Below are 13,587 nucleotides of genomic sequence, written 5' to 3'. Positions count from 1 at the left end.
CTCGCCGCTCTCACGAAATACTCGCGCTAGACATTTAGCCGAGGAGAGAGCTAGATTCCGTTCTTAATGAGAGAGCACACTCATATATTTACCCGAGGGCCATCATGTTTAGTGGTAACAGGAAGCCTGCGGCTTGTCGGTGGTCACCCCATTCATCCGGAGAGTTTTTTTTCCAGTTGGATTTTGAACTGGTTTCGGCGGGTAGACTATTTCGTGGGTTTATTTCCTTGTGGGTTAAAAATGGTGTTGTGTGGAGCACTGAGGCTTGTTGAGCCCCTGCTGGTGACCCTGGCGAGGGTGGTGCTGGAGCCTGGGGGTCTCTACTCTCCTCGCAATCGAGAATTCTGTGTTCGAATCCCGAGCGGGACAGGACAAATAATAATATTAATTTATTCAGGTAAAAGTACATACATATAAAATGAGTTACAGAATGTTACAGCTATATTCTGCTAGATAAAGCTAATATTCTATATTCTGCTAGATAAAGCTAATATTCTATATTCTGCTAGATAAAGCTAATATTCTATATTCTGCTAGATAAAGCTAATATATATACTATGCCTGAGGCATAGGTTGATTTTAAGCATAAACGGTTGGGCGCATTTTCTTTCACCTAATGCACCTGTTCTCCTAGCAGTAAGTAGGCACCCAGGAGTTGGTCAGCTTGTTGTGGGGTAGCTTCCTGGGCGGGGTCAGTAACTCGACCTCAAAGAGGGCTCGATATAAGCCTAACGTGTATGAATACCCTCTGGCTGCCTGTCCCCCGACACAATGAATTACCTGTATTATTAATTAATTTACTACCTTTACGTTAAAAGAAAACTTTCTAGCTTGCGAGCACTGAGGACTAGTGATGAAGGAAGGTCCTCGGAGGCGAGGACCTTCCTATCCTTCCTATCTTCCTATCCTTCCTATCGAGGACGCTATCGTATCTCGCCGTATAAAGCCACAACGGACAAAAATATAATGTACTATAAATCACAGCGGCTGACAAAATTGACGGGCAGCTTCGTTTTCTATGGTGGGTCCTGGGTGAGGGTCAGCCACTTGAGTACATCATTTTGGTGACGCTGGAGGCCTGGTCGAGGACCGGGCCGCGGGGACACTAAAGCCCCGAAATTATCTCAAGATAACGTTGTGTTAACTGGAAGGACGTCATCCTGTGAACAGCATTGTTGACATGTTAGTTCTTCTTCCAGTGTCTTCCACCCAAGCAATTATGTTCACTTTGGCATCATCTGGACGAGACGAAGCTGTCGCCTGTTGCCCACGACTGCTCGGTGCCCCTCTCTGTAACTATGTTGAAAGCTGTTAAGGCGGTGTGGAAAGACAGTGTGTGTGTGTGTGTGTGTGTGTGTGTGTGTGTGTGTGTGTGTGTGTGTGTGTGTGTGTGTGTGTGTGTGTGTGTGTGTGTGTCCTGGTGCAAGACCGTCAGCCACAGTGCCCCTTCATTAAGGATGTGTTCATGGTCCTCTACAAACCTAATTATGTCCATTATGTTCCATTAGTCTTCTTATTCTGTATAGTATCTTGCAGCGTTACGCTTCTTAGTGAAGCAGGTCTGTAGTCCAGGGCCTCCTGCCACTCACATTTCTTATACAGTATATTTATTATATTTAAGACTTCGTCAAGCTGCTGACTTACGCTATCCTTGTAAGTGATGCTTTAGAAGTCAATTAAGAGGTACAATACGACGCTGTGCAGCTTCTTTCAGTATCTCTGGAGATATGTGGTAAGGTCTTGCAGTTTTGAACTCCTCTGGTTCCTCTAGTCCTCTATCTTCCCTCTTCTTGATTCAGTATTTGCCACTCTCTCTCTCTCTCCAGGCTGCCGCTCATATTCTCTCAGGGAGTTGTTTAGGTGCAGTCTTCTGGAAGGCAAGACGTAGGGTAAGGTAACAATCCGGTGTGTGAGGACAAGGGCGGAGTAAAGTAACGCCGCCTAACCATTTAGGCCATCGGGGATTGAACGTGGACTCTGGCAGGAGCAAGGCCGTCACTGTACCAACCAGTCTATAAGTGTACGGGGCCAATATATGAACTGGCATCTGTGCGGACGCTGAAGGCGCTCTCTCACACACCCGGTACTCCAAACCTCTTGTATTTGCTCACATTTCTTCTAATATGGCTTTGGTGCACCTAGCCTAGTCTAAAATTCAATGCCAATTTCATACATTTTCTGGTGATTACGTATGAATTAACTACTGTATTGGCGTGCCAGTTCTGGAGGGAGGACGCCAGCTTGGCGTATATGGTCGTCCAGGGGCCAACGACCGGCCTTCTCCAGAATGCAACCATCAACACTGGCCTAACTCACAGGTATCTCTTTACTGTTTGGTGAACAGGAGTATCAGGTAAAAGGAAATGTGCCCAAACGTCTGCATCCTGTGAGGGGAGGGGGATCAAACCCAGGACCTTTCAGGTGTGACTTGACCATTGGTCTAGCTACACATCCCGTTATATTTATCCTGGTTTTCTCTAATGTATTGATTTCCGTTTTCTTTCTGCCTCTTGGCGTGTCTTGATGATTCATGAAAAACAAAAAAATAGAGATGAATCATGGTTTTTGTACTTCCTCTCACTTCTTTTCCTCTTCCTTTTGGTATATCTTTCCTGCCTCTGTACATCTCTCTCATCTTTTCCCTCATTCCCAGGATTGACTTATTATGATTTATTCGTTTTATATATTTCTTGTTCTCGTGTGCGCGCGTTGAATTCCATTCGCCACCTGGTGTCCCAAGCACTCATTTTATTTAGGTAAATTTGACGCATTACAATCGCCTGCGTCTCCTGTCTTCCCCAGTATCTTAGCGTCATCAGCTAACATGTTCATATAGTTCTGTGTTGACCAGATCACACACTAGAAGGTGAAGGGACGACGACGTTTCGGCCCGTCCTGGACCATTCATAATCGACTTGAGAATGGTCCAGGACGGACCGAAACGTCGCCGTCCCTTCACCTTCTAGTGTGTGGTCTGGTCAACCTACTTTAGCCACGTTATTGTGACTCCTCGCCTGCATATATAGTTCTGTATTCCTTCTGGTGGATGGTTTATGTAGACGATGAACATTACTGGTGCAAGAACAATTTCAATTGACCAAATGGACTCATTTGGTCAAGTTACAGCCCCGCTCCTGTGCCAGGTAAGTCCACTACGGGCTCACCATAGCCCGTGCTACTTGGAACTGTTTGTTCCCAGTAGCTGAATCTTTAATATTACATTAATATTCATAATATCTTGAACAACAACAACATGGTGCAAGAACTGAGCCCTGTGGTACTCCGCTAGTAACACTCCTCCAGTCAGGTACATTATCTCTGATTACTGCCCTCATCTGTCAGAAAATTGTTAACCCGTCAGCAGTCTTCCTGTCACCCGTCCAGCATGTTCCAGTTTCCAAAACAGGCCCTTGTGTGTGACTGTCAAAAGCCTTTTTTTAGGTCCAGATAAGCAATGTGTCTATCTGGACCTATGCAGATAGACAGTGTATCTATGTGGTGGTGGTGGTGTGGTGGTGTGGCATGTGAGTGCGTGCGTATACGCGCGTATGAATGTGATGAGTGCGTGTGAGAGTGGCACTAATACCATCATATTTACTCATCAAACCCATACTTCCAATGTGTCTTTTTTAGATTATTATTAATAAAATTAGGTACAAACACAGTATAGGTCAAGAACTAGCTATTATCCACTTTATTATCGTCTATATATTTTTTTTAATTAATATTATATTTTGTCTTTTAAGTTCATGTAATATCCCCATCTCACTGAATGCTTAGTCATACCTTACCTAACCTTGTTAGTATCTTAAGATAAGCATCTTATTGCTTCGTAATTACAATTATTACTTAACCTATACCTATTATAGGTTAGGTAATAATTGTAATTACGAAGCTATAAGATGCTTATCTTAAGATACTAACAAGGTTAGGTAAGGTCGGTGTTTTCTATGAATCTTTTAAAGGTATCTATTATGTTAAGTATGTCACCTATGCACATATTTAATAAGTCAATATTGACTTATTAAATTTGCGTGAACGGGTTGCGATCTTCACTGGAATCCATCTCAAAAAATTATACATGTACAAAATAATCAAACCCACAAGTAACATATGAAAACTCTTAACAGGAAACAAATATACATGACTATAGGCAGCCTACCTGAAAGAAAGAAGTACTGAAAAGTACCAGAGATGAAACGGAGAAAACCCCAGCAGGAGCAAATACTGGCAGACGAGGAAGCATGGAGGACGAACCCAGACACACTGACCCACAAACTCCCTCATGGCGACATATATCTGCCTGAGCAGTCAACCACTAGCGTGAAATACGTGTGTTTTATTCACACGCCCAACTGTGTTGCCTCTGCCTATACCGTCTTCCAACAAGAAGAGTCAACAAAACTTTTATTTTCAACCAGATCATATTCCGTAAGGAGAAAATGGTAGAGGAACTCTCCGGCCAGAACCCACACTCGGTATGTAGGTCACATTAATATCACATCTTTCTCGCCCAAAATGTCACACTTCTATGTCAACGTGAGGCTCTTATTTTGGTTCTTTTGGCCTACTTGCATGTAGTTATGCTCTAATAAGTGTAGGGGAATGTTTATCTTGTCATGCAAGTGATTGTAATCTTGTGTGTTCTTAAGAAGGTGGACCAACACTATACCATGTTGTCAGCTGCTTCACCTCCGTACTGCCACTTTGAATAGTCAATATTCTGCTCCCGCCCTATGAATACAAGACTCTATAATTCATTGGTAATGCATGCGAGCGACCAGGTGGTGGGTAGAGGGCTGTATCCTGAATACAGTTGGTGTGAAGGTGGTGGTGGTTGGTGGGGTAATATTAGAGGAGGACCAGCAGGCCGTCAACCCACTCCGCCAGCCTGGGTAACGGGACCTTAAGGGGGCGGCTTTCTCCTCTAGCTCTCTCTCCACTACTCTTCACTTCTCTTCTAAATATCTCGTCTAAACTTTTCGCTGTCCTATTTTTTGAGACATTAATATTCATAATTTGCGTCCCTTCTCTAGGTTATACATATACAGTATACTTAGTCTTAATTCACTTAATATGACTTGATTCTCAACTAGATACTGCACAACCTACCATAGATATTTTAGCAAATTATATGACATTATTTTTTTTATACCTAAAGGGGTACCACCTCTGGTGCAAGTGTAGGGACCCATAGCCTCGGAGAAGAAAATAATGAGTACTCAGACAAGACCTTCTGGATCCTCAAGGATTTATACACATTATTTATATACAAGTTGCTGTTAAAGTCAGATATATGGTTATACCGTCTCCATGACGCAGTGGTCAAGTACTCGTCCGATGCTTTGCCAGCGCTTTGGCCTGGGTTCGCATCCTGGCCGGGGAGGATCGACCGGGCGCCAATCCTTAACTGTAACCTCTGTTCACGCAGCAGTAAATGGGTACTTGGTTGTTCAACGATTTGGCGGTCGTATTCCAGGGGGAAAACTGGAGGCCTCCAGAGGTGGTCCCCTGCTGAGTGGAGCGGCCTCCATGCATGAGACACTGGAGGCCTCCAGAGGTGGTGCCCTGGTGAGTGGAGCGGCCTCCATGCATGAGACACTGGAGGCCTCCAGAGGTGGTCCCCTGGTGAGTGGACCGGCCTCCAGGGAGCCAAGCTCCGGTATATTATAAGGGAGGCGGCGTCGCCACATACCATCGAGAGTTTAAGCTTCCGCGTTGACGCGCCGCGCATCTCGCATTCTTCTTACACCTGCACCTGCACCTTTTGTGCTTTGTCTCTCCACAAAATATATGGAGGAAGTTGCACTTTCATTATCGCACCAAACCTCACAATCTTGTATGTAGTTAGTGGGCTTAGAAGACAATATTATCTATTTCTCTTACAATTATTTTTCTTTGTGAAAGTAAAGATGGCGGAAGGATATGACACATTGTTAAGATTCGTCAGTACTAAGTCAATGATAGTATAGTCGAGGTGGGCTACCACTCGAGCAGTAGCTATAGGTGATGTCAGTGATGTCAAGGTGTGTCAGTTCTGGGGCAGTAGGTCAAGACAGTGCTGTTAAGGTGCGTCCATACTGGGGGAATAGCCAGAGGCCTTGGTGGTGTTGTTACGATGGACTTCGGCGGCCAAAACGAAATTGGAATTGTAGTTGTTGGTGAACTCCACCTTGGCTCCGTCTGCATTTATTTTTCCTTGTCCTTTCGTTGTGGCTCACTCAGCTTGTGTTCTTTCCTTCCCATCCCTTCCACATTCCAGCCCCGAAATGTCTGAGGGTTTGAGAGTCGGGGTAGGATGTGGCTCGGCCATATTGGGGGGGGGGTAGCTTCTTCCACTTAAGGCGTGGAGGCAGTTGAGATGACTAGTCCCGTCAAGGTTCCAGTTCTCTTCCACCCTGCCTACCCCTTCCTCTCCCTTGAGCACCACTTTTCTATCCTGGGCAGTGGACATGGATGCCGGCTCTGCCCTGGAGCCTTCATGTTTGGATTCCAGGATTTGGGATGGGGGAAAAGTAGTCAGATTGAGTGCTTTGTGTGTCCCTTGGACCCCAATTGGATCTTTGTCCTGTCTGGCGAGGACCTTTTTGCTTCTAAGGAGGGTTTTCGTATCTCCCTCCTTTATGAGTTTGACCTTATTGCAGCCTCCCCAGGTATTCAAGTTCCATGTGCCACTCAGCCTGTCGGGAGCGTCGGGAGCTTGGGGTTCCCTTCCTCTCGGGTCTCCGCCGTCGGTGACTCGGGAGGATATCTTCCAGTACCTCCTGTGAGACCCAGAGTTTGCCTCTATGATGATCCCTGTCTCTCTTGAGTTTGGGTGTTACTGGCTGCGATATGAAGTTCCAGAGTCTTCCTGGCTACCGGACAATACATTCTTTTGCCTTCTGGGCTTGACTGCAGATGGTGCCCATGTCAACAGGCTGTCTTGGTCCAGTTTCTAGATTAGGCTTGGTCTTTGGCCTTCTTGGCTCCTCTTTCCTAAGGAAGTTGTCACCTTGCCACTTGATGCTACATAACCTTCCCGGCTTGGTGCCTTCTTTTGATAATTACTTACTGGCCACTTGAGTCCGCATTGTCCTTGGACTGCATTCCCATTTTTCTTCTCGGTTTATGGCGTCCACTTTGGTTCGAGATTCCGTTTCTAAGGCTCTTTTTCTTATTGCCACTTTCCTCCAGTTGTAGGGTCAGGGAGGCTCATGCTCCAGAGGTTTGTTCTTTTGGTCCCGGGGAGAATTATGCGCACCTGCAGCCGTCTCCTTTTCTGACGAAGAATGAGTCGGCAGGGTTCCCTTGGTTATGAATTCTTGGTTAGTTTGGCGAGGGATGCATCATGTGTGGCGCCTAGTGGTAGCTCTCCACCACTACCTTCATGCCACTGATTTTGCCTTGATGGATGCTGGGTGGCTAAATTCAGTTTCCTTTGTTCCCTGTTCCAAGGCTTACGTCTCTCAGGTTGTCCGTAGTGTTAAAGTTTAGCCAACTTGCTGTCTACCATCATTGTTTGCAAGTACGCCGCTCTTGTAGGGGGTTTTCCCTATGTCCTGGGCTGATATTCGGGTGTGGGGTTTTAGAGGTTAAGTTACTATTTGAAACAGGGTTCTGTTAGCTCAGTACGTGTTCCCAGGTCTCTATGTGCCTGTGTTGCCTTGGGTGTCTCTCTCAACCTGAGGTCTCGAGTTGGCTCCGACTGCCTTCTGCTTCTCCACCTTCCTAGTGAGCCCTTTTTCCTTCCTTTTTTCTCCTTGGGTAGTTAGCTTCAGGGAGCCACAAGGAACTCCCTAGAAACCCAGTGTTGAATGTATTGAAACGCCTCTAGATGAGGCATTTCTAGGTGAGCCCTGGTTCCTTCCAAGTCCCCCCAGGTCATCGAATTGGGGTCTTTTCATCTACGCATCTGCTCCAAACTGATGACACTGGCCAATGGAAAAGCCCCTCCCTTCCTCCCCCAACTACTGGGATGGGTGGGCCAAACGAGCACACACACACACCTGTTTCAAGAGATTCGATCATTTGTTTACATTGTTGAGGGAGCTCATTTCTGCATTTTTGATGCTTCCGTCTCCTTGAACCCAGCAGTGGTCTACAGTGGTTGGCTGTTCTGGATACTTGCTCGGTGGGGCGGCAGTGTGTCACCCACGCCCTATGCTTCTGTGAGGGAAGGCCAGATTCTTGTGCTGGTCCCTTGTAATCCAAGAGAACTGCACAGCTGATGCGACCTAGTAGTTGGGACCGGTCCGTCTAATTACCACAAGCTACACAAGCTTCAGAAAGCTTCCTGGCAATACGTTAGTAATGAATAAATACTGATATATTTACTCATTATAATGTTGGTGCTGAATGTACAACACGAAAAAACATAATTTTAATCTGAAAAAGTATCTTTTTATAAAGAAATTAGACGAAAATAAAAAGCTGGTGACGCCAAATCAAGTCGACGATCCAAGCTTCGGTTAGGTTAGGTTAGGTTAGGTTAGGTTAGGTTAGGTTAGGTTAGGTTAGGTTAGGTCAGCCTAACTTAACATATCATATTTATTCATTACTAACGTATTGCCAGGAAGCTTTCTGAAGCTTGTGTAGCTTGTGGTAATTAGACGGACCGGCTGGGACCCATCTCGGCAAGATAATTTCAGGGAACCACTGGGGTTCACCCAGAATGAGGCATTTCATTACATTCAGCATTGGTATTCTGACTGGAATTTTGAACATTAACAAATGAATAAAACTTTCATAAAGTTATAGTTTATTTATAAATAGAAAATATGTTATTCTAAAAAATTAATATTGAATGTAATATCACTGGTAGAACCCCAGTAGTTCGCTAAAGCTGTCTTGCTGAGATGCCTCCATGCTAAAAGGTCACATCAGTTGAGGAGTTCTGTTTGGCCCCCAGGGACCAGAGCTAGAGTCTGGCCCTCCCCCTCACAGACGTGCAGGGAGTGATAATTTGCCAACCAACTGGGAAAGTATAAAAAAGTCAGCAAAGCTTTACAGCTAACTACAGAGAACAAAAACAGGACTCACCAGGAGGGAGGAGGAGAGGCAGCCAGGCATGAAGAAGAGAACTCTGGCTGGGAGACAAGGCCCAAAGCAACACATGACCTGCTGGAACCAGAAACATCGATTAATATCGGGCCACCAGAACCTCATCAGAACTCCAAAACCCCCGTGCCTGAATATCAGCTAAGAACATGTTGGCTGCAGCCAAGCTGCATAATTACGAACATCGTGGGCCTGAGGGTAGACTGCAGGCTGACTAGATATAATGACTGCACAGTCATGAGAATGTGAACCTTGGAACAGGGAACTGAGCAAACAGGGTCAGCCAACAAGGCATCCATTGAGATAAAACCAATAGCCAGCAGGAAGCAGCAAAGAGCCGCCAGAGGTCAAATGATGCACCCCCAAGCTAACCAACCAAGAATCGGTTACCAAAGGACCCCTCCTTTGGTAACTGATGCTTGAGCCAGCCGACTCATTCTTCACCAAAAAATAAGAAGGCTGCAAACAAACACTCAACCCACCAGGGCCAAAAAACAGAACTCCTACCTCCAAAGAAGTGCCTGAAGTTCCTCATTCCTTTTGCCAGAGGCCAACAAAAACAAAGCCTTGACAAAGATATCACGACCCAAAGGCGAACCATAAACTGAGGCCAGGATATAAAGACCAATACCTGGTCAAGGGACCAGGATAGTCCAGGAACAGCATGAGCAAACCTGACTTGACAACGCACGAGGCAACTTGCAGAACGGCACCAATGAGGTGTCAATACTGCATGGTGGTTTTCTCTTGGCAGCACCCTGGGAGGGCAGCCATGAGTGCATGCAACCCAAAGCACAACAAAAGCCAAGCCCATACAACAAGCCTCACATAAAACATGAACGTGCATCTAATACTAAAATTAAAGAAAATACAAATGGCCACCACATGACAAACCAAATCTAAGGATGGCTGGCACTTAGCTTAAAACAGAGAGGGTTATCTTGAGATGATCTCGGGGCTTTCAGTGTCCCTGCGGCCCGGTCCTCGAACAGGCCTCCACCCCCAGGAAGCAGCCCGTGACAGCTGACTAACACCCAGGTACCTATTTACTGCTAGGTAACAGGCTTGCCCACAACTGGCAGACCGGACTACTACCTGTAGAACATTCCACCACATCAGAAACAGACCAAGGGAGTTGGCTGCGTGCAGGGGCTGGGCCGCCTGGTGGTGACTGGCACTAATGCGTTTCAAGTTAGTTTTGGTGAATCCCTTGTTCAGTGTTTATTGCTTGCGGAGTTCTATGGTGGTTTTTGAGGCTTTGCTTTCTGTGTTTTCAGTTGTCTGTAAGGCTTTGCTGACTTTCTGGATGCTTTCCCAGTAGGGTGGCAACTTGTCACTCACTCCCTGTGCCTCTGTGAGGGGCTGGGTAAATAGTAATTGGTCCCCAGCAGGCTAAACAGAACTTCCGCAGCTCATGTGACCATTTAGAATGGAGCAATCTCAGCAAGACTGCTTCAGGGAGCCAGAGTCCCAGAAAATGTGTCTCGTTATTAACACTCCTTATCATTCACTAGATTCCAGGATGAGATTGCAAGTTACAAAATATATGGTTATTTAAATAACAACAAACCATAAATGGTGCCTAAAATACTTTACTGTACAATACATACATAAATCCTCAAATACCTATTTCAAATTTGTAGTAAGGGGTGAGGGTTTGAAATGATAAATATACAAAAAAATGCTTAAATTGATAATCCTTAATTTTAGATACTAATAATAACAGTTTTGTTTAATATTTGATTATCAACAGCATTTGGACGGATTGGTTTGCCACAGTCAGGGACAGGAAGCTTCTTAGGTTTATCTAGATCATCCCCCCAGGTCAACTACTGACCTTCCCCAGAATGCTACTCACAACACTTGCCTAACTTCCAGGTCCCTAGTGACTGGTGAACAGGAGCATCAGGTAAAAGGAAATGTTGCCCAAACGTTTTTGTTCAATTGCTGGAACAACAACTCGGCACTTTTAGGCTGTGACCTAACTGCACTAACAACTCTTCCACAGGTCCCACAGGGCTTGCTTGAGTGAACAACGTCTAGTACCTGGCCACATTCAAAACTGCTACTGTACAGTAAGTCAAAACAAGTCATAAAGTAACTGCTGTATACCTTAGTACAGTATTACAAAATGATGGTTGACCTTACATTCACCAACGTGCATCGATACCGCCCATATGGCACTGCATAATTTGGATACAAGACCATAAGGTACTGTACTACTAATTTAGAGAAAAACATGTGCACTTGGCTAATAAAAACAAAACAAAAACATTTACATGGGACCCAAGAACAATGTATGCTTTAATATGTGCTTTGTGCCAATGTGCTTTAATATACTGTACTTACTAATCTCTCTCATCTCATTTTTTTCTTGCAATGTATCTGTTATTTTATTAATTCTGCTAGAATTTTCCTACTTAAAATTATCTGTTAGATTAAGGACCTGCCCAAAACTCTGCGCGTACTAGTGGCTTTACAAGATTGTAAATACCATGCTATGTATTCTCACAAACCCAATGTACCTTCTTGTATATAAATAAATAAATAAATAAATAAATAAATGTATACATAACATGCCTTGCTACCAGCCACAAGCTCTGCATGCTTTTATTACCAAAAAAAAATTGTCTGGCCTACTATGCTTACTCTACCTAATATAACTACTACATGCCAAACATAACTAATTTATATCTAACATAACCAATCAAATCCTAAACTAACCTACCTATCTGAACCAAACATAACGTAATCTTACCTAACAATATGCATTAGCCCACACTGTTATTGAATGTCATTTGGTACTAGGAGCGTCGATGGCTGAATGAAAACAAACACTGCACATCATGGCAATACAAAACCTACTTACCATTACATTTACGTGATTTACCCGAGGGCCACTGACCCTAGTAGCCTCGACAAGGACAGGAAGCCGGCGGCTTGTTGAAGGTCCCCCCCCCCCCCTTGATAGACAGCTTTGCCTTGATATGCAGCTACAACACTTCACTTAGCATTTGTTACCCTGAACTGCAGTCCCAACTTTGCTACAACATAACCACACATTATATGCTACTCAACTAAATATAATGAGATCAATATAAAATAAAGTTAAGGAAACATTTTAACAAACAAATCTTAATACTGATATTATATATACAATGTAGAGAAATGACAAATTACAATACAGTACACACAACTTCTGCAGGGATTAAACCACTGACCAGTCAGTTAGCAGATAGCATGCTCAACTTGTGCCTAGTTAGCCAGAAGTTAAATGGATACAAGTCACATCATACACAATACAGTTCACCAGCTGATTTGATAACATATCTTACCTTACTCAACTTAACCCAATGTAACCCGAACCAACCTAACCTAACCTAACCAAATGACATACACAGATTAGACAATTGGGAAAACGAACTTTGTCAAACTGTTTCGTGTATGATTGTACCATACTCCAGTTCAAAACCTGGCAGCCTCATGTACTATCAGAAATTGATACTCAACCAATTCTATTTACAGTAGTGAAGAGCAGAAAGAAAGTGAAGAAATACCAAGATAAGAATGGACCTAAATTTGTGATAATGTTTCTCCTGTGAAAGCAAGAACTTCCAAACATATTTCTCACCCACAGGGATATAAACCCATTCAATCATTTACCTGCAGAAGCCATAAATGCCAAGTCAATACTGTACTGTACTTCTGTTCAAAGGAGACCTTCAACAAGCTGCCAGCTTCCTGTCCCTATCAAGGCCACTAGAGATGGAACTTTCAGGTAAATTCATGCATGCCTGCTATGTCAATTACATCAACAATAAATGTGTCTCACACAGGAAGCAACACCTCGTGAACCTCAGGGATGCTAAACTCATCATCAAAGAAGAAAACAAAATTTGGAGTCAGTGTATAGTCTTCAGCCATCACACGCTGTAACATCATTAGCAGAATTGAAGGAAAATCAGCATTGCTGCCACTTTTGCTTAATAAATACTTCATAAATATAGTAATAAATAATTCCTCATGTGTCTCACCTTTATCTCACTGACCTCACCCCACCCAGCCTCATGCCACCTGACCTCAACCTTATCACCATGTTCATCCTTTATAAGGAGTAGTCGTGTGTATTTCTGAGATCTGACAAACCCTTACAGGTAATACACTGTCTACAATTAAAGTCAACTCTCAACTCAGGGTTCCTCTAAATTTAAAATTCTATATCTAGTTACTAATAAAGTTATACAAAACTAGAAATTCACAATTAGGACAAATGTGTAACCATGATTTCTGCACGTATAGTGTACTCAGGACCTGGATTTTGTTAAAGCAACAAGAACACAGAGGATGTAAATTCACATCCACTTCCAGTTCTTCCATTATTTAATCAGTGATGTCTGCTACAGTCTCCTTGTGCTGGAAAGTTTCTGCCTCAATAATTAACAATTTATTAATTATATATATATATATACTGTGTGTGTATGTATTTAATTACCTAAGTGTAGTTACAGGATGAGAGCTACGCTCGTGGTGTCCCGTCTTCCCAGCACT

The 13,587-nt window shown here is 43.9% G+C and overlaps 1 protein-coding gene across 1 annotated transcript in view; it reads right to left on the bottom strand.

Annotated features, from left to right (window-relative positions):
* LOC138365979 (mucin-1-like) overlaps window positions 1–5,734 on the bottom strand; it is a 41,173-nt gene extending 35,439 nt beyond the window's left edge. Inside the window, exon 1 of the mRNA XM_069326695.1 lies at window positions 5,696–5,734. Coding sequence (XP_069182796.1) covers window positions 5,696–5,734 — 39 coding nt within the window. The remainder of the gene's footprint in view (window positions 1–5,695) is intronic.
* Window positions 5,735–13,587: the final 7,853 nt, after the last annotated feature.

Source organism: Procambarus clarkii, chromosome 18 (assembly GCF_040958095.1).
Source record: "Procambarus clarkii isolate CNS0578487 chromosome 18, FALCON_Pclarkii_2.0, whole genome shotgun sequence".
Classification (NCBI taxonomy): Eukaryota; Metazoa; Arthropoda; class Malacostraca; order Decapoda; family Cambaridae; genus Procambarus; species Procambarus clarkii.
This window is presented reverse-complemented; position numbering and strand designations above follow the sequence as displayed.